General features: G+C 34.6%; 1 protein-coding gene and 1 pseudogene across 1 annotated transcript; both read right to left on the bottom strand.

Moving 5' to 3' along the window:
* Positions 1-5,786: 5,786 nt before the first annotated feature.
* On the bottom strand, positions 5,787-14,886 carry LOC131486191 (olfactory receptor 2A12-like; annotated as a pseudogene).
* Positions 14,887-21,116: 6,230 nt separating this feature from the next.
* On the bottom strand, positions 21,117-21,738 carry LOC131486104 (olfactory receptor 6J1-like). Its single transcript, XM_058686319.1, has one exon. The coding sequence runs from the start codon at positions 21,720-21,722 to the stop codon at positions 21,117-21,119; it is 606 nt and encodes a 201-aa protein (XP_058542302.1). The 5' UTR covers positions 21,723-21,738.
* Positions 21,739-26,268: the final 4,530 nt, after the last annotated feature.

Here is a 26,268-nt window from a genome sequence, read left to right as displayed (position 1 = left end):
AGAAGGGAATTATAGCATAATTAGGGGTCTATCCATCAAGATGATCTAAATATTGTAAATTTGTATGACCACAATTTGGAAGCACCCAAATATATAAAGCAATTAATAACAAACCTAAACAAATTAATGGATAATAATATAATAGTAAGAAACAATACCACACTTGCAGCAATGGACAGATCATCTAGGCAGAAAATAAACAAGAAAACAATAGCTTCGAATGACACATTGGACCAGCAGACTTAACAGATATATCCAAAACATTTCATCCTAAAGCAACAGAATACAATTTCTTCTTGAGTGCACATGGAACATTCTCCAGAATAGATCACATACTGGGTCACAAATAGTAAATTGGATCAATGGAACTAAGAGCTGGTTGTTTAAAAGAACAAAACAAAATTGATTAATCCCAGTCCAGACTTACCCAAATGAAAGGTGAAAAGACCAAAAGAGATAAAATCATGATGAAAGAGGAGAAATCACAACCAACACTGCAGAAATACAATCGATTATAAGAGAATACTATGAAAAATTATATGCCAAAAAACTGAGCAGTCTGAAAGAAATGGACGAATTACTAGAAACTCACACATTATAAACACTGAAACATGAAGAAATATAAAACTTGACAGACCCAACACCAGACAAGAAATTGAATCAGTAATCAGAAATCTCCCAACAAATAGGACTCCTGGCCCAGATGGCTTCTAAGGAAATTCTACCAAACATTTAAAGAAGAGTTAATACCTATTCTATTCAAACTGTTACAAAAAATAGAAATAGAAGTAAAACTTGAAAACTCACTCTAAGAAGCCAGCATTACATTTATTTCAAAACCAGCCAAACACCCCCACTGAAGAGGGTAATTACAGTAAAATATCCTGAATGATCATGGATGCAAAAATTCTTAACAAGACACTAGCAAATAGAATTCAAAAGTACATTAAAATAATTATTCACCATGATCAAGTGAGAATTATTTCTGTGCCACAGGGCTCACATCAACATCATACACCACATTAAATAAAGTAAGGATAACAACAATACAATCTTCTCAATAAGCAAAAAAAAAAAAAAGGCATTTGACAAAATGCAGCATAGAGGAACATACTTCAACATCATACACACCATATGTGAAAGACCCAAATCTAATACCAACCTCAGTGGGGAAAAATTGAGAATCATTCACCTATGGTTAGTAACAAGACAAGTATGTCCACTATTTAACATAGTATTGGAAGTCTTAGCCTCAGAAATAATAAAACAAAAAGAAATAATAAAAAGCATCTAAATCAGCAAAGAAGAAATCAAACTTTCCCTATTTGCAGATGACATGGTACTCTATGTAGAAAATCCAAAAGATTCCACAAATATTTGCAGAAGTAATAAATGAATTCAGCAAAATCAACAGATATTAATCAATGTGCAAAATCTCTTGCATTTCTATACACCAATAACAGAACAGCAGACAAATCAAGGAATCAATCCTATTTGTAACTGCACCATAAACAGTAAGATACCTACTCTGAAAACTTTAGAACATTTATGAAATAAATTGAAGAGGACACAAAGAAATGTAAAATCATTCCATACTCATGGATTAGAAAAACAAACATTATTAAAATGTCTATACTATCCAATGGAATCTACACATTTAATGCAATGTCCATCAAAATACCACCAGCATTTTTCACAGATCTAGAACAATCATAACATCTGTATGGAACCACAAAAGGCCAGAATAACCAAAGCATTCCTGAAAAAGAAAAACAAAACTGGAGGCATCATGATTCTGTATTTCAAGCTATATTACATAGCTGTAGTCATCAAGGAAGTATGATACTGGCATAAAAACAGACACATAAATCAATGGAAATAGAAAACCCAGAAATGGACCTGCAACTATATGGTCAACTCTTCTTCAACAAAGTATTAAAGAGTAGCCAATGGATAAAAGACAGTTTCTTCAACAAATGGTGTTGGAAAAACTGGACAGCTACATGCAGAAGTCTGAAATTGCATCACTTTCTTACTCCATACACAAAAATAAATACAAAATGGATGAAGGACCTCAATGTGAAATAAGAAACCATCAAAGTCCTAGGGGAGAACACAGGCAGAAACCTGTTTGACCTTGGCCATAGCAACTTCTTACTAGATTTATTGCCAAAGGCAAGGGAAACAAAAGCAAACATGATCTATTGGGACTACATCAAGATAAAAAGCTTCTGTACAGCAAAGGAAAAAATTAACAAAACTAGAAGTCAGTCGATATAATGGGAGAAGATATCAAACATATCTGATAAAGATTTAATATCCAAATTCTATGAATAACTTCTCAAGCTCTACACCCATACAAGAAACAACACAGTTAAGAAATTGGCAGAAGACATGAATAGACACATTTCAAATAAAACATCTAGATGGCTAACAGACATCTGAAAAGATGTTTAACATCACTTGTCATCAGGGAAATACAAATCAAAACCACGATGAGATATCAACTCACGCCTCTGAGAATTGCTAAAATTAATGAAATAAATAAATAACAGCTGTGGTGAGGATGTGGCATAAGGGAAAACCTCTTACTTTGGTATTGGGTTGGAAACTGGTGCAGCCACTCTGGAACAGTATGGAGATTCCTCAAAAATTTCACTATTACATATTTACCCAATGGATTAAATACAGAATCAAAGGTATGCATGCACCCCAATATTTATAGTAGCATTATCAATAATAGCCAAACAATGGAGAGAGAAAAAATGCTCATCAACTAATGAATGGATAAAGAAGATGTGGTTTATATATACAATGGAATATTACTCAGCCATCACAAAGAATGAAATCTTGCCATTTGTAATGATGTGGAATTTAAGAAAAAGAAAACAGATGAACACTTGGGAAGGGAGGTAAAAGAGAAGAGAGGGAAACAAACCACAAGAGACTTAACAACAGAGAACAAAATGTAGCTTGATGGGGCGCCTGGGTGGCTCAGTCAGTTAAGTGTCCGACTTCGGCTCAGGTCATGATCTCATGGTTCGTGAGTTTGAGACCCGCATGGGACTCTGTGCTGACAGCTCAGAGCCTGGAACTTGCTTCAGATACTGTGTCTCCCTCTCTCTCTGCCTCTCCTCTCTCTCTCTCTCTCTCTCTCTCTCTCAAAATAAACATTAAAATTTTTTTTTAAAATGTGGCTTGATGGAGATAAGAGAGTGGGGAAAGGACTAGATGGGTGATGGATACTAAGTAGGGCAATTGTTTTGATGATAAGTGGATGTTGTATGTAATTTAAGAATTATTGAATCCTGTTAAGGTAACATAGGTATAAGCCAGGGTTTTTGATGTTAATGACTCTAGTTAATTCCCTGGCGATTCTCTCCATTTTACAGAAGTTCTCCCCAAGAGCTCCTGAAATAAATACTATATTCTCTGAAAGCTGTGTCACCCAATTTTCCTTTATTTTCTCTCTGGGACAACTGAGTTATTTACCCTGCAGTTATGTCATTTGACTGCTATGTTGCCATCTGTATTCCTCTCAGATACTCTGCCATCATGAGAACCCAGGTTTGCCTGAAGATGATCATCGCCTCTTGGGTGTGAGGGCTAGTGTATATTCTACTGCCTTCTATTGTAACCTTAAAATTACCATTCTAGGGTCCCAATGTTATAGACCACTTTTTCTGTGACACTGGTCCTATGTTGAAACTGGTGTGTGATAATTCATTTTATCTGTTCTGCAATTCTCCTTCTAACCTCTCTTTTCTTTATCCCGACTCCTTATATCTTCATTGTTTTTACCATTGTCAAGATGCCCTCTACCCAGGGGCAGTGGAAGGCTTTCTCCACTTGTGCTTCTCACAAGATTGTTGTCACAATATTTTATGGTGTTTCCATTTTCCCCTATGCCCAACCTTCTAAGAACAATGTCTTATTTCAACAAATTAGGCTTTGTTAAATCCATTTATCTATACTTCAATAAATAAGGTTATCATACATTCCCTAAGGCAGACAATTGTCAAGCTAAAGGGTTTCCTAAGAGTATAGATAAATGCTTATTGGATATGTAATACTAGAAATAAAATTTTATTTGCTTTTGGAAACTTTTGCATTTTCTGCATATGACACAAGTGGAAAATAATTACAAAAGACATATCTGATAAAGAACTGTAAACTAAAATATACACTGTTAAAAATGGGCAAAAAATGAACAGATATCTCACCAAAAAATGATATACAGATGTCAGATAAGCATATGAAAAGATGCTCAACATCACATATCATTGGGGGGATGCAAATTAAAACAAGAGCAAGATACCACTATACACATATTAGAATTACCAAAATCTAAAACACTGACAGGGGCACATGGGTGGCTCAACTGGTTAAGTGTCTAACATCAGATCAGGTCATGATCTAGAGGTTTGTGAATTGGAGCCCCTCATCAGGTTCTGCGTTGACAGTGCAGAGACTGCCTGGGGTTCTCTCTCTACCCACCCACCCCCACCTTTCTCAAAATAAATAAATAAACTTAAAATAAAATAAAACATTGACAATTCCAAATGGTGAGGTTGTGGAGCAATAGGAATTCTTACTCATTGTTGGTGGGAATACAAAATGGCACAGCCACTTTGGAAGACATATTGGTGCTTTTGTACAAAGCTAAACCCACTCTTACCATATAATTCAGTTATTGTCCTTCCTCAGTATTTACTCAAATGAGCTGTAAACTTATGACCACATCGTAACCTGCACAAAAATGTTTACAGCAGTTTTATTCATTATTACCAAAATTTGGTAGCAACCAAGATGTCCTTCAGTAGGTAAATTGATAAACTGTAGTACACCAGAAAATAGAGTATTATTAAGTGTTAAAATAAATGAGCTATCAAATCAAAAAGATATGGAGAAATATTAATTGTGTTTTATTCAATACTAAGTAATACATATTACATATTTCTCCAAACCATATAATGCACATCATAAGTAAACCCTAGTATAAACTATGAACTTCAGGTGATAATGACAAGTCAATGTAGGTAAATAAATTGTAAAAACATGTGCCACTCTAGTGGGACATGTTGATAGTGGAGAAAACTGCAGGTATAGGGTAAGGAGTATATGGAAACACTGTATTTTCTGCTTAATATTGGTGTGAATGTAAAATGGCTGTAAAATCTAAAGTCTATTTAAAAGGGAGAAAAAGTTAAAGCTTATTAAATTCCTCCTGGCAAATTTGAAATGGGACACTGTAAAAAACAAATAAATAAAAACAAAGAAATTCACCAAAACTAAGTGGACTGATATTAAAGAAACATCTGTAAACATGAAAAAAATTGGAATAAAAAAAAAAACATTAACTTTGAACAAAAGGAACAAAAAAAAGATGTGGAAGAAAGTTGATAAAACATAGGATATAATACGCAGGAAACGACAAAATCCAATCTCATAAAGGCACAAACTACAATTTTCCCAGCAAAGTAGAGTTGGCTGAAATAATTTTCAATATATTTAATTAAATCAATATGTGTAATTAATAAAAGCAAGAAAATAGCTAAGGTGATAAAGAAATAAAGATGTGAAAATAATTAACATGTAAGTTATTGAGTCAGAACAGGGAAAATTTGATTAAAGTATAATTGGGGTTTCCAAAATTGGAAATAATTGTACAAAATATATAATAAAATTATAATCTGAGAAAATTTTTCAGAAGTTAATCAATATCTCAGAATACATATTGTAAAGGCCCAGTGTGTACTTGTGACACTAGCACGGATGAGTCAATATTAAACCATGTTCTAGGGAAAAAAGTTTACAATTTAAAGCTAAAAATATAAGAGCTTCAAGATTAAAAAATAAAGTCAAGTACAGTAAACAAGGAAAGAAAACAAAATGTCATTAAGCTTCTTAAAATAATTTTCAAAACAAATCACTTGAGCAGCATCATGATTTTCATGAAAGTCAGTCATAGAAACAAATGTGTCATACCTGGATGCTATATCTAGCCACGTGGTCCTTCTTGATTTTAGAAGACAAGTTTTAGGCATTCACCAAAATAGGGAATGCTATAAGGTGTTAAGCCTTCATAGTAAAACTACTAAACTACTAAAGGATAGTCTACTACTATAAGAAACTACTAAAGGATAGTCTACTCACAAGTGATAGCTTGAAAAATTCTGGTGGAAGTTTTGATGGTGATCATGAGTAAATTAATAAAATTGATAAAGCCCTAACTAGACTTATCAAAAAAAAATAGAAAAAGGAGAAAATACCTAAATAAACAAAATCACAAATGAGAGAGGAAAAGAAACAAGCAACAACACAGAGATTCAAACAATTATAAGATAATTGAAGAACTATATGAACAACTGTATGCCAGTAAACTGGACAACCTGGGGTGAGAAAATGGATAAACTACTAGAAATATATAAACTATCAAAAATGAAATAGGAAGTAATAGAAAACTTAAACAGTCTGATAACAAGGAAAGAAATTTAATTACTAATCAAAAATCTCCAAAGAAACTGGGTCAGATGACTGAACTTCCCAGGGGAATTCTACCAAACACGTAAGGAAGAGCTAAGACCTATTTTTCTCAAACTGTTACAAAAAAATGGGAAAGGAAGGAAAACTTATAAATTCATTCTATGAGACCAAAAGGAGATTTCCCTGAGACCAAAAGGAGATAAACACTCCAACAAAAAACTACAGGTCAATGTCCCTGATGAACATGGATGAAAAATATCTCAATGAAATACTAGCAAGCCAAATCCAACAGTATATTAAAAGAATCACCACCATCAAGTGGGATTTATTCCTGGGATGCAATAGTGGTTCAATATTTGGAAATCAATAATGTGATACACCACATTACTAAAAGAAAGAATAAGAACCTTATGACCATTTTAATAGATGCAGAAAAAGAATTTGACAAAGTACAACATCCATTCATGACAAAATTTTTCAACAAAGAAAAGTTAGAGGGAACATACCTCAACATAATAAAGAACATATACAAACAAAACAAAACAAAAACAGAAACAAAAACAAAGATAATATCATTGTCAATGGGGAAAAACTGTGACCTTTTCCTCTATGGTCAGGAACAGGAGAGGGATGTCTAGTCTCACCACTGTTAATTGACATAGTATTGGAAGTCCTAGACACAGCAATCATACAACACAAAGAAATAAAAAGCATCCAAATCAGCAAGGAGGAAGTAAACCTTTCACTATTTGCAGATAACATGATATTCTCTATAGAAAACCTAAAAGACTCCACAAAAATGGTCGTAGAACTATACATGAATTCAGTAAATTCACAGGTTACAAAACCAACATATAATAAATAATCTGTGGCATTTTTATACACCAATGTAGAACAGCAGAAAAATAAATGAAGGAAACAATACAATGGACAACTGCAGCAAAAACAAGATACCCAGAAATAAACCTAACCAAAGATGTAAAATCCTGTACTCTGAAAACCATAAAACACTGATGAAAAAATTAAAGATGACACACACAAAAAATGGAAAGACAATCCATGTTCATGGATTATTCATTGGAAGAAGAAATATTTTCAAAGTGTCTATACTACACAAATCATATTTAATACAATCCCTATCATAATGCCAATAGCATTTTGCACAGTACTAGAACGAATAATCCTAAAATTTGTATGGATCCACAAAAGACCCCAAATAGCTACAGCAATCTTCAAAAAGAAAAGCAATGCTTGAGGCATTAAAATATCAGACTTCAAGTTATGTTATAAACCTGCTGTGATCAAGACAGTATGCTATTGGAACAATAGACATGTAGATCAATAGAACAGAATAAGAAACCCAGAAAGGAATCACAACTTTTTGTTCAATTGATCTTTGACAAAACAGGAAAGAATAACTAATGGATAAATAGTCTTTTCAACAAAGGGTATTGGAAAACTGGAAAGCAACATGCAAAAGAATGAAACTTGACCACTTTCTTACACCATACACAAAAATTTATCCAAAATGAATTAAAGACCTACATTTGAGATAGAAAACCATTAAAATCCAAGAGGATAACACAGGCAGTAACCTCTTTGACATTGACTATAACAATTAATTTTTAGTTATGTCTCATGGATAAGGAAAACAAAAGAAAAATATTGGGACTTCATCAAAATAAAAAACAGAGAAAGAAACTATCATAAAATCCAAAAGGCAACCTACATAATGGGAGAAGTTATTTGCAAATGACATAACTGATAAAGGGTTAGTATTCAAAATACATAAAGAACATATTAAACCCAACACACAAAGAACAAATAATCCAAATCAAAAATGGACAGAAGACATCAATAACATTTTTGCAAAATCATGGGATGGCTAACAGACACATGAAAAGAAGCTCAACATCATTCATCATAAGGAAACTTACATAAAAACTACAGTGATATATCACTACACAGCTGTCAAATGCAAACTGGTTCACCCACTCTGAAAACTGTATGGAGTTCCCTAAAAATTGAAAAGTAATACTATCGTAAGATCCAGCAATAGCACAACTAAGTATTTACCTAAAGAATACAAAAATACTAATTTGAAGGGATGTCTGCACCCTGATATTTATAACAGTATTATCTGCAATAGCTAAACTATGGAAAGAAACCAAATGTCCATCCACTGATGAAAGGCTAAAGAAGATGTATGATATACATTATATATCAAGGAATATTACTCAGGCATAAAAAAGAATGAAATCTTGTTATTTGCAACAATGTGGATAGAACTAGAGCGTATCATGCTAAGCAAAATTAGTCAGTCAGAGAAAGATACATACCATGTGATTTAACTCACACTTGGAATTTAAGAAACAAAAGAAACCATCATGGGGAAAAAATAGAAAAGCAAAGCAAGAAACAGACTCTTAACTATAGAAAACAAACTAATGGTTACAAGAGAGGACGTGGGTGGGGGTGGATAAATCGCTAATGGGGATTAAGGAGTGTATTTTTGATAAGTACATGGTTTTGTATGTAAGTTTCAATAACTAAATTTCATACCAAAGACTAACATTATACTGTTATGTTAACTGACTACAATTTAAATGAAACTTTAAAAATAATAATATTATTTTTTGAAAAAAATATTATTCTATTTTTGAGGTTCTAAAAGTCAGGTAATCCAAATAAAATGCATTTTACTTTGTTTCATTTATTAAAATTATATATAATTGTTGTTTCTCCTCAAGAATCTCCATAAAACTACCTTCATTTCCTTATTTCTCAAGCTATAAATAAAAGGATTCAACATAGGGTTGATGACCAAATAGAACAAGATCAAGATCAGTTTGTCTCCCTCTACTGAATAGAGAGATTTGGGCTTCATGTTACCGATCCATCCTGTTCCATAATATATGGTCATCACAATAAGGAGGGAAGTACATGTGGAGATCTTTGTTGTTGTTGCTGGTTTCGCTTACTTGATTGTATTTTCATCATGGCCACCAGAAAGTGAAGGTAGGAGAGTATAATGAGGAGGAAGGGGAATAACAATGTCTTAGCCCTACCTATGACCATCATGGTCTTCTGCAGAAATATATCAGTACAGAGCATGTGAAGAAGAATAGGCAATTCACAGACAAGGTAGTCAAGAACATATGGACCACAAAGTAGGAGGATTGTGAAGTAGAGAGGCACCACTGAGGCAAAAATACTGATGTCTAGGCTCCCAGAGGCAATGACACAAACACAGAGCAGTTGAACCAGATGAACAGATATTTCAGTGGGTAACAAATGACCATGTAGCAATCCAAAACTATCAATACAAGGAGAAAACACTCAGTTGCTTCTTCTGGTCAAAGCAGAAATAATATATGACTTTTCTGCTTGTAACACACACCTTGGGGACAACAAGTATATTAAAAATATGTTGAGAAAATCCAGATAGAGAGGCAGAAATCCATGCATGTCTGCACAATGGAGTTCAGAATGACTAAGGTGATAATGGCTGTGTTTCAAAAGAGAGTCTCACACTATCAAATGCAAACCTCATTACAAATATGGCTTGAATTGGAATGCCAAGTTTTTGTGGAATTTCATTGGACATACATATTATTTAGACAAAAGCAGAATTCTCCTATCAGTTCAGCTATAATCCAACCACTAACACATTTTAGAGAAGAAAAGAAAATCATGTGTGTGACTTACAAATAATTTCTCCTACCTCTTCCCAAGTTGAATTAACTGAGTTACAGCTAAAACGTTTAGTAGGGGTGTGTGGTATGATTATATGAACATGTTGGTTCTAAAAAAATCTCATAAGCAATAGCCAGAACTTTCCAATTTTATGTAATGCTCCTTTTAATTGTTTTTAAAGTAATATTATTAAAGTAGAGTAGACATAGAATACAATTTTATATGAGATTCAGGTGTGTAACATAGTGATTTGATAATTCTATACAGTATACAATGCTCACCACAACTATAATCACCATCTGTCACCCTCAGGCATTAAACTCCTTTGGATTCTTAATAATTACATGGAAATTATCCCTTCATCATGCCATTTTTATTCATTACCACATTTATCTCATTCTTAAACTTGACAACTGTAATGTACATTAAACTTTCAAAAATTATTTATTATTTTTTTTAGAGACAGAGAAAGTGGGGAAGGGGCAGAGGGACAGCGAGAGAGAAAATCTTAAACAGGCTCCACACCCAGCATGGAGTGGCATGTGGGGTTTGATCCCACAACCCTGGGATCTTGACCTAAGCTAATATCAAGAGTCAGACACTTAACTGATTGAGCTACCCAGACACCCCCCCAAAATTATTTTCACAAGTTTTTTTTTTTTTTCAACTTTTTTTTTTTTTTTTTTTTTTTTTTTTTTTGGGACAGAGAGAGACAGAGCATGAACGGGGGAGGGTCAAAGAGAGAGGGAGACACAGAATCGGAAACAGGCTCCAGGCTCCGAGCCATCAGCCCAGAGCCTGACGCGGGGCTCGAACTCACGGACCGCGAGATCGTGACCTGGCTGAAGTCGGACGCTTAACCGACTGCGCCACCCAGGCGCCCCCACAAGTTTTAAATAGTCGGTTAAATTTCAGAAAAGTAAGACTTGGCAAAAATTAAAGGCCATTTTTATTCATTCTTCAACCATAAAAATAAATAAATAAATAATATAAATATAAATATAAATAAACATAAATGTAATATCAAAAAAACTGACACTTAATACATATATCTATTGCATGAAGCTGAATTGAGAATTAGAAGAAAATGCCATTATAAGTTTTTTGGTTTGTTTGTTTATTTTGGTCAAGGATAGTAAGTTCCATGTGAGGATATAATTTACTTACTGAAATATATTAACATGTATAGTTTCAAAAAGAACACTGAGAGGAGCTTGTTATCTCCATGTTAATAAGCTAAACAAGCATATTTTTCTCATTGTTAAAATTTTCTGTTCATGAATGAGAGTTAAAATCTGTTATCTTTGGTGAAATTTGTTAACTCCATTACCTCAACAAGCCAAAAAACTCAAAGTGAAGATTTTTAAAAAGAATACTTAGAGATACTGTATCCATTGAAGGTCAAAAGTTTCTTAGATGAAACTTTTTCAAGACTAGGGTCAATTCAAGGGAGGGTTTCCAATGTTTTGGTTTATATATCTCTTCCATTAAAATAGATCATTGTCAACAAGATGATGCAAAAGTAAATTTTATTTCAGTGTGAGCATTATTCCAGTGGTATCACCAGGTTATGGCAATAAAAAACGTCACAGTAGTTAAAAGAACTTTGAGTACTCATTTGTTCACAATTTCTCACTTTTGGAAAAGTATGAAATAGCAAAATGTTTCTAGCCTTAAAACTATGACATTTATAAAGTTTCTGAAAAAGAATAAGCAAGAATGCACATAGTTTTGGGAATTGGAGCTAATGAAGTAGTGTGTGCATCCTTCTCGAGTAGGATGGTATACATGTGACACAGATTTGTTTGTGAGATTTGTTTGCTTCCATTGACAGTCAGATAACTCTGTAATTTAAAGCATTTTGGACACAGCACAGAATTATTTTCATTGGTGTTTTCAGGGTACCATTTATCTATTTAAATAATTATAATAGCTTTTAGAGTTTGGCTAGATTTTCAAGCAATGAGATGGGAATGTGTCAGTGGTGACAACTATCAAAGTGATTTAAATGTCATTAAGAAAGAAAAATAATAATTTATGACATTCAGTTTAAGAAATATAACTTTTTTCTTATTATCCATTAATTTTTTAAGCAATTTTTAACATAAAATATATGCCAGCTAGATGACTGGCAAGTAGTGAAAAAGTAAAAGTAATTTATAAAAGTCAAACAGAAATCTTCAATTCTAATGGGAAAATAAACCTCAAAATAAAAGATAGTATTATTTGACATAGATTTAAAATAACTATGGATTAAATGTTTAAGAAGTTAGAGGACAAATTTGGGATACTGAAAAAAATGAAAATTATACAATGGGAAAGAAAGTAAAATACAGAAGTCAATAATGAAACAATTGAATTAAAAACCCAATGGATAAGATTTACTTCAATCTCAACCAAATTCAAGCATGATTTTTGGGGAAATTAACAAGCTAATTATGAAATATGTATTTAAAAAAGTAAGAAAAATGGAAAGAATTGTGGAAAAAATTAAGTGAAATCTGTCAGATGTAGAAATCTTGAGTCAGATACATAACTGACTCATCTACCCAGGAAACACTTGAAAATAATTTAAAAAGTTGATTTTAAATGCTATTGCTTAAAAAACAGCAATTATTTGAGGTAATGAAAGTGTCAGCTAACATTATTGCGGTAATCACTTCTCAATGTATAAGTTTATCATATCATCATGTTATGCACCTTAAAGTTACATACGTTATATCAGTAATATTTCAGTAAAGCTGGGGAAACTTATGAAAGATACAGGAAAAAATATATCACCTGGGCAAAAATGTATAAACAAGTAAATGAAGAGCACTTCATTCCTTCCTCATTACATATAGAACAACTAAGTTCACATGGATCATATGACTAAATATAAAAAGTAAAATTATAAAGGCTATAGAAGAAGGCATAGGCAAAGATATATTACAGGTGAAACAACCATTACACAAAAACTGGAATTCCTCAAAAAATGGTATATTGGTAGCTTAAAATATACTTGGCATCATTAGTAATCAAATGCAAATTCAAACCATAGAGATATAAAGCTTTCATAGTCTCAAATGACTTTTAATGACTGTTTTAAAAATATGCACAAAACAAAGCATTGAAAAGTATGCGATATAACAGAATTTTTATCACTAGTGGAAGTTTAATGTTATAAAAGCTGAAAATACTCCTTGATGTTTCTTATAAGATGTAACATGTGCCTATCCTATGAAACAGCATTAGACTTTTAAACATTAGTAATTTTTATTAGAAAGTGGACCTATAAAAAGTTGGCACATGTTCATACTAGTTTTTTTTTCTATAATAATCACACATCAGACCCAATCAAAATAATCACGAGGAAATAAGGGAGAAACAGAGTAACTCTATATAGCAAACAGAGAAACTCTATATAGCAAAATGTCACTCAGCAATAAAAAAACCAAATATTGATATTCACATCCATGTGTGTGGTCCATGGCTACTGCAGTGTCCAGGTCTCTTCCTCTTTCTCCTCTGCTCCTGAGCTCCCCACTACAGGCCAGGTTCTGACACCTGTGGTATGAAGGGTGGCCACTGAAACAGCAGCAACAGAACCTGGAAGATAGCAGCCTAAGTGACCAGGGGAGAGTCAATGCCCAGGAGAAGGTTCTGGCTGGAAAACCATCTGAGAAGCTGTGTGGGGGGGCAGAGTTCCTATTGATGGGGCCTGGAGGGCATTTCCGATGGTCTACACACTGCGCCAGGCCCAGCAATCAGGGCAGTAGGCACTGAGGTCCTGACCCAGGAAGAAGGACTACAAGAAGGGAGGCAACAGGTGGCTCAGGAAAGGCAGGAAAGTGTGTTTAGAGGTGTGGCCAGCAACAACACCAAGCCCAGTTTTAGGAAGGTCAGACATGAAACTCCCATGCCATCAGGGCCACATGGTATACAGTGGGGCCAACAGGGAGTGCCCACCACACTCTGTGCCTGAATGGGGAGCCTACTGACCTCCACAGGGTCACCCCCAGCCCATCCAGGTTCCGCAGTGCCACAGGCACACAGAGGGAGAAGGGGAGGCTCCAACCTGTGGGGAAGGGAGGAGGCCATGACAGGGGAAGGATGCTAAGGGACAGAGCACAGCTACAGTCCACCTTCTGGGGTACACCCTGCACAGTCCCACTTACACCCAAGAAGGTCTTCTACCATCACAGGTAACTTTGCACAGGTCCCAGTGAGGGCAGCCCATGAGCCTGTGCTGAGGATAACTACTGACAAGTACAGCACCACCAGACAGCCCAGAACAAGTACTGCCACTCAGCCCAGGGTGAGCCCTCAGGCACAGGGCAGAGGTCACAGCCCACTCCTCTTCCCACCTGCATCCACAGAAGATGCTCTGGCACCTCTAAGAACTTCAGGTTTCTGACTGGGAGTCCAGAGCTTGAGTGAGAAGCAGAACTGCCTGAGCCTAGCCTGGCAGGGAAGGAGGGGTGGCCCTGGTGGGGTCAGCCTGGAGGGGCATCCCTGGCACCGCACCTTCACTGAGACAAGGGGCTCCTGGCTTCCAGACCCAGAGGCCAGCCTCCCTCCAGGTTCCCAGGACCCATTACCTGGCTCAGCCCCGGCAAGGAACATGTGCACAGGGTAACAAGGTTGTGCTGTGGGGTAGGGGGTGGGGTGTCTCCTCACAAGATTAGACTCAGGGAAGCCACAGTCCTGTCTGTGGGCTTCCATCAAGGAGCACCACAACCTTGTATTTGTTTTAACTTTGGACTTTATTATTTAGTCAAATTGTGGACAATGGAGGGGAAACATAGGTTATGCACAGAAAATGGCACCTACTTCTGTTCTCAAAGGTACAAATTTGTAGACAGAAAAAGACTTAGGTCCGTGCTAGCATCTGGGAGCAGTTCTCAAAGGGCTTACTTAGTTTTATTTTCTTGGATTTTAAGAATTCCTAACATCCTTTTTCATCCTGGATCTTGGGAGACAAATAGTGCTTTAAATGTCCCATATCAGCGATTTTATTCTCCAAGATAAGGGGTATCTGGCAACATAGTTCCTGTGACTGTAGGAGAGAAGGGAGTGGTTTTATAAAAGTACTTCAGGAACTTTGGTGCAAAAGTTAGATGAATTGGCTGAATCATCTCTATGGTAACAACTTTCTGTTCTTTATTGTCATTACTTCCTGCTGACAACTTAATGTTTCCATTTCCAATTTCTCCACATGCATAAAATCTTATGCAAAGGACACCATAACAGCACCTGCAATGTGAGTGTGGTCTTGGCATTCATGTGCAAATTCTCCAGAAGGCATCTGACCCCACAAACTGTACAAGAATGTTCAGTTACCTCAAATTCAGTCCATGAAAACGTGTCATGTACAAGTCTTTTCAGCCCTGATACTAACCTTGCCAGTCATGTGACCCAGCCTCAGCCATGACCTGACTGTATGAGTGCCCCCAGGGGGAAGTGCCTCTGGACCCAGTGGACTCCTACAGTGGACTCCTTATCCTACAGGCTGGATAAGGTGCCATTGTTTTAGTGTACTGAAATTCCATTTGTAATTGGGCTAAAGTTATTCAATAAGTTTCCCTTATAATCCATAGAATGTACAGTGATATTTTAATTTTCATTCTTTTTTAAAAGTTTGTTTATTTTGAGAGAGTCAGAGACAGCATGAGTAGGGAAAAGGCAGAGAGAGAGGGGGAGAGAGAGAGAGAGAGAGAGAGAGAGAGAGAGAGAGAGAACCCCAAGCAGTCTCTGCACTATCAGCATGGAGCCCTATTCAGGGTTCAAAACCACAAAACCATGATGAGATCATGATCTGAGCCAAAATCAAGATTCATACATTTAAACTACTGAGCCACCCAGGCACCCCTAATTTCTTTCTTAATATTGATATTTTGTGAGTTCTCTTTTTTTACTCAGTAGGGTCTTACATATTTTATTATTTTTTTTCTAAGAACCAATATTTATTTGGCTTGAATTCCTGCATTCTGTATATATTTTCTACTTCATTTTGACTTGAGTTTATTCATATTATTATTTTCTGTTACCTACTTTCAGTAAAGTATGCTTTTTCTGGTTGTGTTATGTGGAAATTTGCATAACATATTTTCAACCTGTTATTCTGATTAAGGTGTTTAAAGTTGCAATTTCACCATGAAGCCCTGCATTAGGAAGAAACCACAAATTTTGTGTTGTGCTTTTATTGTCAATATTAAAATACTTTCAAGGTATTTTCTATTTTGTTTTTTTTTATTTTTTCTTATTCCCAAGGTTTACATAGAAATGGTTACTTAATTCTCAATTCTTTGAGAATTTTTATAAACATTATATTTTATTGAATTCTAATTTAACTCCATTATTAGAATATATGCTTCATATGATTTCCTTCCTTTGAACTTTGTTGAGAATGATTTATGCACCAGCCTATGGTCTGTCTTGATGAACTTTCCATATTCACTTCCTGAGAGTTTGAAGGCATTCAGAGACTGTCACTCCAAAATATGCCACTTTGGCATGTGGATTGTTTTTAGTTATAGGCTCTAACAATAGCAGGTGAATAAGGACACTCGGACCCTCCTTTTTATTCTGAAAGCAGGAGATAAAACTCCCTGTGAAATGTGCCCTCCTGTGCAAGGAGGGAGACATCCTTATCACCAGAGACAGGGAATTTAGGATTGACAAGGCTGTAAAAACAAACCCTGTTAATTCTTCACTATTTCTACTTGTAGCCCAAACCCCTCTGTTTTGCAAATTCTTCAGAAATTCATTGTTTCCTCTTTTGAAGGATATAACATTTTCCTGCTCTGGTCACAACTGCAGGTCTTCATTGCTTTGTAAAGGCTCTCATGTATGTGTAAAATCTCAATGAAACTTGGACACTTTTCTCCTGTTAATCTGGTTTATGTCAATTTAATCCTTAGGCCCAGCCAGAGACTCTAAGAAGGCAGAAGAGAATTTTTCCTTCTCTACACATAGAATGTGTGTTCTGAAGATAGTGTGTTGTTTTAATGTTTAACTGGATCAAATTGTTTGACAGTATTTGGAAATTCTATATACTCAATGATATTTTTACTGATAATTACCTAGTATTTATCAATTATGGGGAGAGAAGATATTAAAATCTCTGACTATGATAGAGACTCAGCAGGTTTTCCTTGCACTTCCATAAACATTTGGCTTTATGGGGTTGGATGTTCTGTTGCATTGCTACATAATTTTATAATTTGAAATACTTTTTTTTTTTTTTTTTTTTTTTTCCTTTCTTTAAACCATATCATTTTTCCCGTATGTAATACTCTTGATTATATCTCTCAATAGTCTTCACCTTGAAATTTATTTGGTAAATGTCATTGGTCACCATTTTCCCTCTGCTTAAGATGCCCATAGGATATCTTCTGTATTCTATCCTTTTCTTTTTATGCATATCTCTCTTTAGAATGCATCTTTTATAGACAGTGTAAATCAAGTTCTTCTTTACCCAGTCTGACACTTTCTGTCATTACTTGGTGTTTTGTGTTTTAAGTCTATTCCTATTTAATTAAATTTCTGATTCCAATTTTAATTCTATCTGATTACTTATTGTCCCTTCATCCTGATTGCTACTGCTGTTGTTCCTCAGTTTATCCTTTCCTGTCTTCCTTCCTTCCTTCCTTCCTTCCTTCCTTCCTTCCTTCCTTCCTTCCCTCCTTCCTTCCTTTCTTTCCTTCTTTCTTCTCTTTCACTTCTTTCTTTCTTTCTTTCTTTCTTTCTTTCTTTCTTTCTTTCTTTCTTTCTTTCTTTCTCTTTCTTTTTGTTAATGACACATTATTTTACTGTTCCCTTTCCTTTCTTCCACTATACTGTCACTATACATCCATACTTCCTACTTGCCTCTTCTTCCCCTTAAATCCACCATGAGAATTTTTTGAAGGATAGAATACACGTTATTAGTATAAAAGACATATAACCCTTATAAAGTGGCAACACAAGTAGAAATTTGATAAATTTTTCAACAATTTATAGAAATTATAATTTTTTCTATGCATTTTTCCTCCTGTATGACCAGAATCAACAATAATTCTTTTATTCTATTTTTACTATGTTACTTTTTGTCCTCATTGTTTTAAATTTTATTCCCAGTTAGTTAACATATAGTGTAATAATGATTTCAGGAGTAGTATTTTGTGACTCATTACTTACATATAACTCCTAGTGATCATCCCAACAAGTGTCCTCCTTAATGCCCATCACCCATTTAGCCCATCCCCTGTCACCACCCTCTAGCAACCCTCAGGTCATTCTCTGTGTTTAAGACACCCTTATGGTTTGTCTCCCTCTCTGTTTTTAATCTTATTTTTTCTTCCCTTCCCCTATGTTCATCCGTTTTGTTTCTTATTCCAAATATGAGTGAAATCATGTGATATTTGTCTTTTTCTGACAAATGTTTCTGACTCATTTCAGTTAGGATTGTACACTCTAGTTCTATCCACACTGTTACAAATGACAAGATATCATTATTTTTTATCACTGAGTAATATTCCATAGTTTATATGTATACCACATCTGCTTTCTCCATTTATCAGTCAATGGACATTGGACTCTTTCCATACTTTGGCTATTGTTGATAGTGCTACTATAGACACTGGGATGCATGTGAACCTTCAAATCACAATTTTTGTATACTTTGGATAAATACCCAATAGTGCAATTGCTGGATCATAGGGTAGTTCTATTTTGAATTTTTTGAGGAGCCTCCATATTGTTCTCCAGAGAGGCTGCACCATTTTTCATTCTCACCACTAGTGTAAAAGGGTTCCTCTTTCTCTGCATCCTCTGAAACCACCTTGAGATTTCTAGTGTCCATTTCCTGCACCTGCATACACTTCCTCTTCCTATGTCCTATTTCTCAAATATAATAATCATTAGTCTTTTATTACATATATATATATATATATGTATGTATACGTATGTGTGTGTGTGTATATATATATGTGTATATATATATATATATTAAGTCTGTTATTGCACATTAGATACTTTTATGGTGTTTATATATATACATACTTACTATCATGTTAATTTTGTGTGTGTGTGTGTGTGTGTGCATGTGTGTGTGTGTTTAGTAAGAGAGAGAGAGAGAAAGAGAGCGCCAGCTGGGGAGAGGCATAGAGAGGGAGACATAGAATCCAAAGCAGGCTCCAGGCTCTGAGTTGTCAGCACAGAGCCCGACACCAGGCTTGAACTCACAAACTGTGAGACCATGACCTGAGCTAAAGTCGGACGCTTAACCGACAGCTACCCAGACACCCCACTCTCTTGTCTTTTAGATGACATGATAAAAATAAAGTAAAATTGCTCATATTTGCTAACTTGTTAACCATTTGTGGTGACTTTTGCTCAAATAAATTAATACAAGTTTCCATTTGGAGTAATTTTCCATCAGCCTGAAGATATCTTCTAACATTTTCTGTCATCTACACAGGATGGTGACACATTATTTCTGCTTTGTTTTATTTTAATAAGGAAGGTGCTTAATTTATTATCATTTTTAAGGATATGGATGTTTGAATTCCAGACTTTTTTTTTATTATTATTTGTTTTTATTTTTTTAGCCCCTCAACATGTCTTTCTGTTGTCAATTGCCTACCAATTTTTCATGAAAACTCAGAGATGACTTTTAGCCATTTCTCTACATATTAAATGTGACTTTATTTCCTGTGGTTACTTGCAAATTTTATCTTTAGTGCAGGTTTACAGCGGTTTGACTAGTGTGTGCCTAGACGTTGTTAACTTGATAATGATTTTGGTGAGATTTTCTACCCTTATTTTTCTTTTCGTGGAAATCTGTCAGTTTAAATATCTGAATTGGGAATTAAATCAATCACTATTTTTTTCATATTTTTTTCCTCACAAATCACCTGTTTCCACTGTGGGAATATAAATATACATAGATTAAAGAATGTCATATTGTGATGAGGCTCCCTTTGGTGCTACTCATCTTTTTCTCATTGTTTTCCCTCTATTCCTCAGTTTAGATAATTCATATGAATTGCCTTCATGTTCAATTTCCCATTTTTCTGCTATCTCTAGCCAGCAGTTTAGAAGTATGGAAAACTTCCTGTATCTTGTATAACCACCATTTGTCTTAAAGAAGAATTTCTAATATTACCATTCACCAAATTATTGCTTCCTAGCTTGTGCAAAAATGGTATCTTAATTGTCCTTAACAAATCCATATTGCTAAATTTCTGTTATATTTTTGCTCTTTAATTATCTTATATTGTTATAGTGCCTCTGTCACTTTAAATGTATTAGATTTTCATGTGTATCAGTAGTACTAAATTACAAAACACATGTACTTGAAGAAACTGTGGGAAAAAATATATATCTTTTGAAGGTTTTCATATAAATAGTAATGTCATAAATAAAATTGAACTGAAATGAAGTATAAAGCAAATTAATAATGCATATGTTATTCCAAAGTATGATAGAGTTTATACCCTTACTAAAACATTTCAAATTCTATTCCAAGGTGTAATTCTTGTGTGTGTGTGTGTGTGTGTGTTTGAGTTCAACTTGTTGGATTGTAGACAAAGTTTTTAGAGCAGTCTTATACCTAATGCAAACACACACACACACACACACACATTAATTACAGTTTAATTTATTATGATGATTTAAAATAATATACACATTTCCAACCAAGTGATATCTGAAACTGAGTTTTTAGTAAATACTATACTATTACTTCTATTACTAAGCATATCATCATCTATTAGCACTTATAAATAAAAATATTAATTATTGTAACAAAATCTTCAAAATCTAACATACACATGAAACCTGTATATTTGGTTAAGTTAAAATACTTTCATAGCAGACATTATTTGTTAATTTACGTACATCATGGGGCTTTGCTGGAATCATGGATGAAGCTGAGGATCCCAGAATTAAACTGACTCTCATGGATCATGTCACTTGGACCTCATCCCCTTGAGGAAGTCCCGGCCCTTGGCCAAGCTGTCCTTCAGAGCATCTTTCATGGTTTCATTCCGTAGACCGAAGATGAAGGGATTCAGGAGGGGTGTGAGAACACTAGAGAGGATAAAGAGGATCTTGTTGAGATGTAAGCTGCTCTTCTGGGAGAGGTGGACATACACAAAAATGGAGATCCCATAGCCCATGGAGACCACAATGAAGTGAGAGGCACATGTAGCAAAGGCTTTGCGTTGACCTTGACCTGAGGGTATCTTCAGAATGGTGGAGATGACATAAACATAGGAGACCACAGTGAGTGAGAGGGAGCTGATGAGCAGGACAAGGGAGCTGAGGAAGTCTAACAGCTCAATGATGTGGATGTCAGCACAGGCCAAGTGGAGGAGGGGGGCACTGTCACAGAAAAAGTGATCAATCACATTGGGGCCACAGTATGGCAGCCCCACCTTAAGGACAGTGGACGGGAGAATGAGGAGAAAACCACCCACCCAGGAGAGGATAACAAGACGCACACACAGTGAGCTGGTCATAATTGCTGGGTACTGAAGGGGGCTGCAAATGGCCACATAACGATCATAGGACATGACTGCAAAAAGTATAAACTCAGTACATCCAGAGAGGAAGTAGAAATAAGACTGGGTGAAGCATCCACCAAAGGATATGCTCTTTCTGTCTGACAGGAAGCCTGCCAGCATCTTGGGAACAGCACAGGTTGTGGTTAATACTTCACTGAAAGAGAGATTGCTGAGGAAGAAATACATGGGTGAGTGAAGCCTATAATCCATGAAAATCAGCATAATGATTAGGCTGTTTCCAAGGACTGTCACCAAGTAAGCCAGTGAAAAAATAAAGAACAGGAGACCCCCAAGAGCTCTGGTGGTTGGTATCCCCACAAGAATAATCTCAGTCACCAATGTCCAATTCCTTCTTTCCATATTTATGTCTCTTTTTTACTGTAAAGAGAGTTATAGCATAGGAAAAAGAATGGTGAATCATTCATCAAATTAAGAAATCAAGGAGAAATTTAAAATAAAATTTTAGCTACTTTTTATAGCAAAATTGAGCAAGACAATTGATATTATGATTGGGTACACCATATCCTACAAAAATACAGCTGAAGAGCTATGAAAATCAATTTTGATAACTCCATCTTTCCTTTCTATATCTGTAACACTTTGGTGGGGTGTGCTAAATATATAATTACAGCTATATATTTTATCAATAAGAACTTTGTCCAGTAAGTGTTCTGATAAAATACACAAATAAAAGATTAGTTGGTACCTGTAAATATAGAAGCAATTTACTTCCAGTGTTTGTCTCGTGAGGACTGGGCCGTCCCGATGTTACAAGGGCACATAGAGAGTACAGACTGCAGCTTCAAGCCAATGGTGCATCTAGGTTTCAAGAGCCATGTGGATAGTGGGCACATCTTGCAGGCACATTTTCTCACCTGAGATTCTAGTGCTCCAATGGCCAGTAAAGGCAGAAAAATAAAAATTAATTAGCTTATCCTCCTTTGTATATTTAAAATTACTTTTTAAAGGTTTTATTTAAATCCCACTTATCTTTATAGATTTCAACTTGTCCTTCTTTTCTAACATTTATTTTTCATTGCATTGTATTGTATTCCATTGAAGTTAACCTTTTCTTGAAATTTTTGCAGTGTAAAATATTACACAAGTAATGTGTTAATATTTGCAAAAGTGTTAATAATTTTTTATTATGTTTTTGGAATGTCATATTTGATGGGACAGGGTGATGATTAAAAGTTTGTTTCTGAATAATTTTACAGAAAAGAGGGTTACAATGACTTGACAGAAGAAGTACAAAAGAATCCTCTAGTTTGACAAATAATCATATACAAAATAACCACGATAATATAACTATAGGGAGATTATATAACTTTGGCAGAAATCAGAGGCATCAATAGTGATTTTCTCCACAAAAAAAAAAAAATGGGGATAGAGATAAACATAATCTACTTTTGCAATAACAAACAAAAAACACTAAAATCCATTTTGAAAATAATAATCATAAATCTGCAGCAATAAGAATTGTACCAATAAACAATATATTAAATGGTACAGTTATACATCTAGGACTGGAATGAAAAACTAATGCAATTTTCCAGAAATACACACAACATAAAATGACTCAATACGTAAAAAATATAAGCATTGGTATAAATATTTTAGAAAACACATGTGAAAAATTGAAATGTGAGTTGTAATATTCATGGTATAAAAACTGTTATCAATGCAAGGAATGCAAAATTAGATGAAAATCAGATCAAAATGTCATGAAACTATATGACATGAGAGATTACATCAAATTTATGGTAGGCAACTTTTAGAAACACAAGCAAAAATAAAAATAAGATGGTAGTAAGAAAAATTGACATAATGTTTTTATGTTTCAGAAAAATTAAATAATAAATGGTATATGGGGATTATTAAAATAAGGTATTTAGAAATAAATGATAAGAAATATCCATAATATTATGAGTGGAATGACAAGTCAAATCCACTAATTGGAATTAATATTCCAAATTATTTATAAGTCATATTCAGTTATAACCAAAATATAGGATTGGGTTTATTTCAAAAATGGCCAGAGAGCGCCTGGGTGGCTCAGTCGGTTAAGCCTCCGTCTTCAGCTCAGATCCTGATCTGGCGGTTTGTGAGTCCGAGTCCCATGTCAGGCTCTGTGCTACCAGCTCAGAGCCTGGAGCCTGCTTCCCATTCTGTGTCTCCCTCTCTCTCTGCCCCTCCCCTGCTCATGCTCTGTCACTCTCTGTCTCAAAAATAATTAAAACATTTTAAAAAATGGCTAATATATTTAAAATATAATCTCTAATTTTTATAGACTCTATTTTTAAGCAATTCAATAAATGATTTCACAGTATTAGGTACTATGCCATTATTTAGACAAGGCTAAACAATTTAAGGCAAATATCCCAAATATAATTTGAAGAACTAGCTTTAAACATAGTTACATAGTTTAGTTCCCCAAAATAGTTTGAAGAACTATTTGATGAGATGTGACTTGAAGCAAACCTGGACATTGAATGTTTGGGTTGAAGTTAAGAAAAGAAAAGGGGAAAAGTAGATATTACAGAAATGGAGAAATTTTTGACATCCCAAAGAAAGATGTGTGAGAGCATGGAAGTTTATTTCTCATTAAAATGAAGCAATTCTGACTTTCTGAAAGCAAATGTCAGGCTTAGTTCTAATCATATAATATTCTAACTTCCCTAGCATCTCACTTTCACACAAATGTAAAACATTCGATGCAGTTGCATTTGATCTTCTTACTAGAAATGTTTTTACACAGGGAATACCTTTGTTAAGTCCCTCATCTTCTTTCCAAACACAGTAAACCTCTTCCTCTATTACCCCATAGTCTTGTCTCACAAGAAGTGCCCCCTGCCCAATAAAAATGACTTTGATGAAGAAAAAGCAGAAGAAATTCCCATCTTTTTACCACTGGCTTTCCTTTTGAAACTGAATTCTTGGGCCCAGGAAACACTGATTCCCATAAAAACTGTTCAGTCCCAACTCCTTGTGATGACAAAATAGCACAGGACAATTCCACAGCACTATGCATTCCAGATGCATAGTTTTGGAGGCTAACATAGTTTTAAAAGCAGCTCTTCAGCCTATGTGCCCACAGAGAGCTTGACTGGGTGGGGAGGAGTCATGTTTTCATTCTCTCTGTGTTTGTGAAACTTTTTAATGAGTCTATTCTTCTGAGACTCCCATGTACAAAGAGAACTTTGTGTTCCCAGGAGAAGTTTTAAGACTAAAAGGATGATGTACTTCAAGTAAAATTAATTATTTTCTGTGAAAACTTGGCTAAAATGTTTTAGGTAATTCTTTTTTTAATCTATAAGCATTCTGTCCTATGATATCAGGAGCATATGTACTCCATTATTTGTTTTTATTACTTTTCAGTTTATGACTCTGATTAAAGTGCAAACATGATTTCACCATAATGTGCCTGTATAATAAATATGAAAGATTTATTCACCAAACATAATCTAATTACTTGACCTGAAGCCTACAAGCGGGATGGTAAATATTGATGAAGAAGTTGTTCACTAAAAAAGGATCCCTGGGTAGGGGCAAGATCTATTGGACATGCAAAGTAAGTTTGTGTGGATGATGATAAGGGTCTCAATTTTTCTGATTATTTTATTATCATTTTTCCCCAGAGAACAAACATTTTTCATTTGTTTATGTTCCTGTATGTACTTGTGGTAGTACTACATGTGTGTATATTTTAAAAAATTTTATTTATAATTATTGCTGAATATATATTGTTTTCCTGTCCTGGCAGGAATTATTTTATGTGAGCTAAAAATAATATTCTCTTCTACACTATTGGATTCACAAATGTAATTTCTTCTCCCGTAAATGAGTGTCTGCACCTTTCTCATTTAGATATAATAAGATATAATGAAATTGATGTTTATTAAAACATGGATGTCCATCTGGCTGTGTTCCCTCTGAAAGCATTATAATTACTCTTCTTTCCTCCTAGGGTCCTCTGAATATTATATATATTAATATAAACACACTGTGTAGTAACTACACGGTGTAGAAATATACTACATTCTAAGTATATTTATGCTTTTCTCAAAGTTTTAGTGAAATTATTCAGAATGAATATTTCATTCACCTTGGATATTTTAATACTTAATATAGTGGCATATAGGAAGTGGTTGAAAGTATTTTATGAGTGTTTGAATGAATGAATGAATGAATGAATGAATGACTATGGGAAATTGACAGTATTGTCTGTTATTCATGAAGAGTGGTAAAATCTGTAAGATTTCATTACGTTTCAAAAAAAGGATTGTAAATGCAACCTTCACACTATGGACTGAAGTCTAATGAAGGTCTTATCCAAAAAGAATAGAGAATTTGGAGGCTAGGAACTTATTGAAGGTAAATAAGAAAGTGGCTTCATATAATTTATCCTAAAATTATACCATGAACAGATATTATGGCCTTACAATTTATTCCCAATGAACAATATCTGACAGAATAAACCACATAATATGCAGGAAGCCTTGAATTATACATAAGCAAAACTACTATGAGAAAACGTTGTATTTTATAGCTTCTT

This window comes from Neofelis nebulosa, chromosome 1 (assembly GCF_028018385.1).
Source record: "Neofelis nebulosa isolate mNeoNeb1 chromosome 1, mNeoNeb1.pri, whole genome shotgun sequence".
Lineage (NCBI taxonomy): Eukaryota > Metazoa > Chordata > Mammalia > Carnivora > Felidae > Neofelis > Neofelis nebulosa.
The sequence above is the reverse complement of the archived record's forward strand: the minus strand, read 5'-3'. Positions and strand labels throughout refer to the sequence as shown.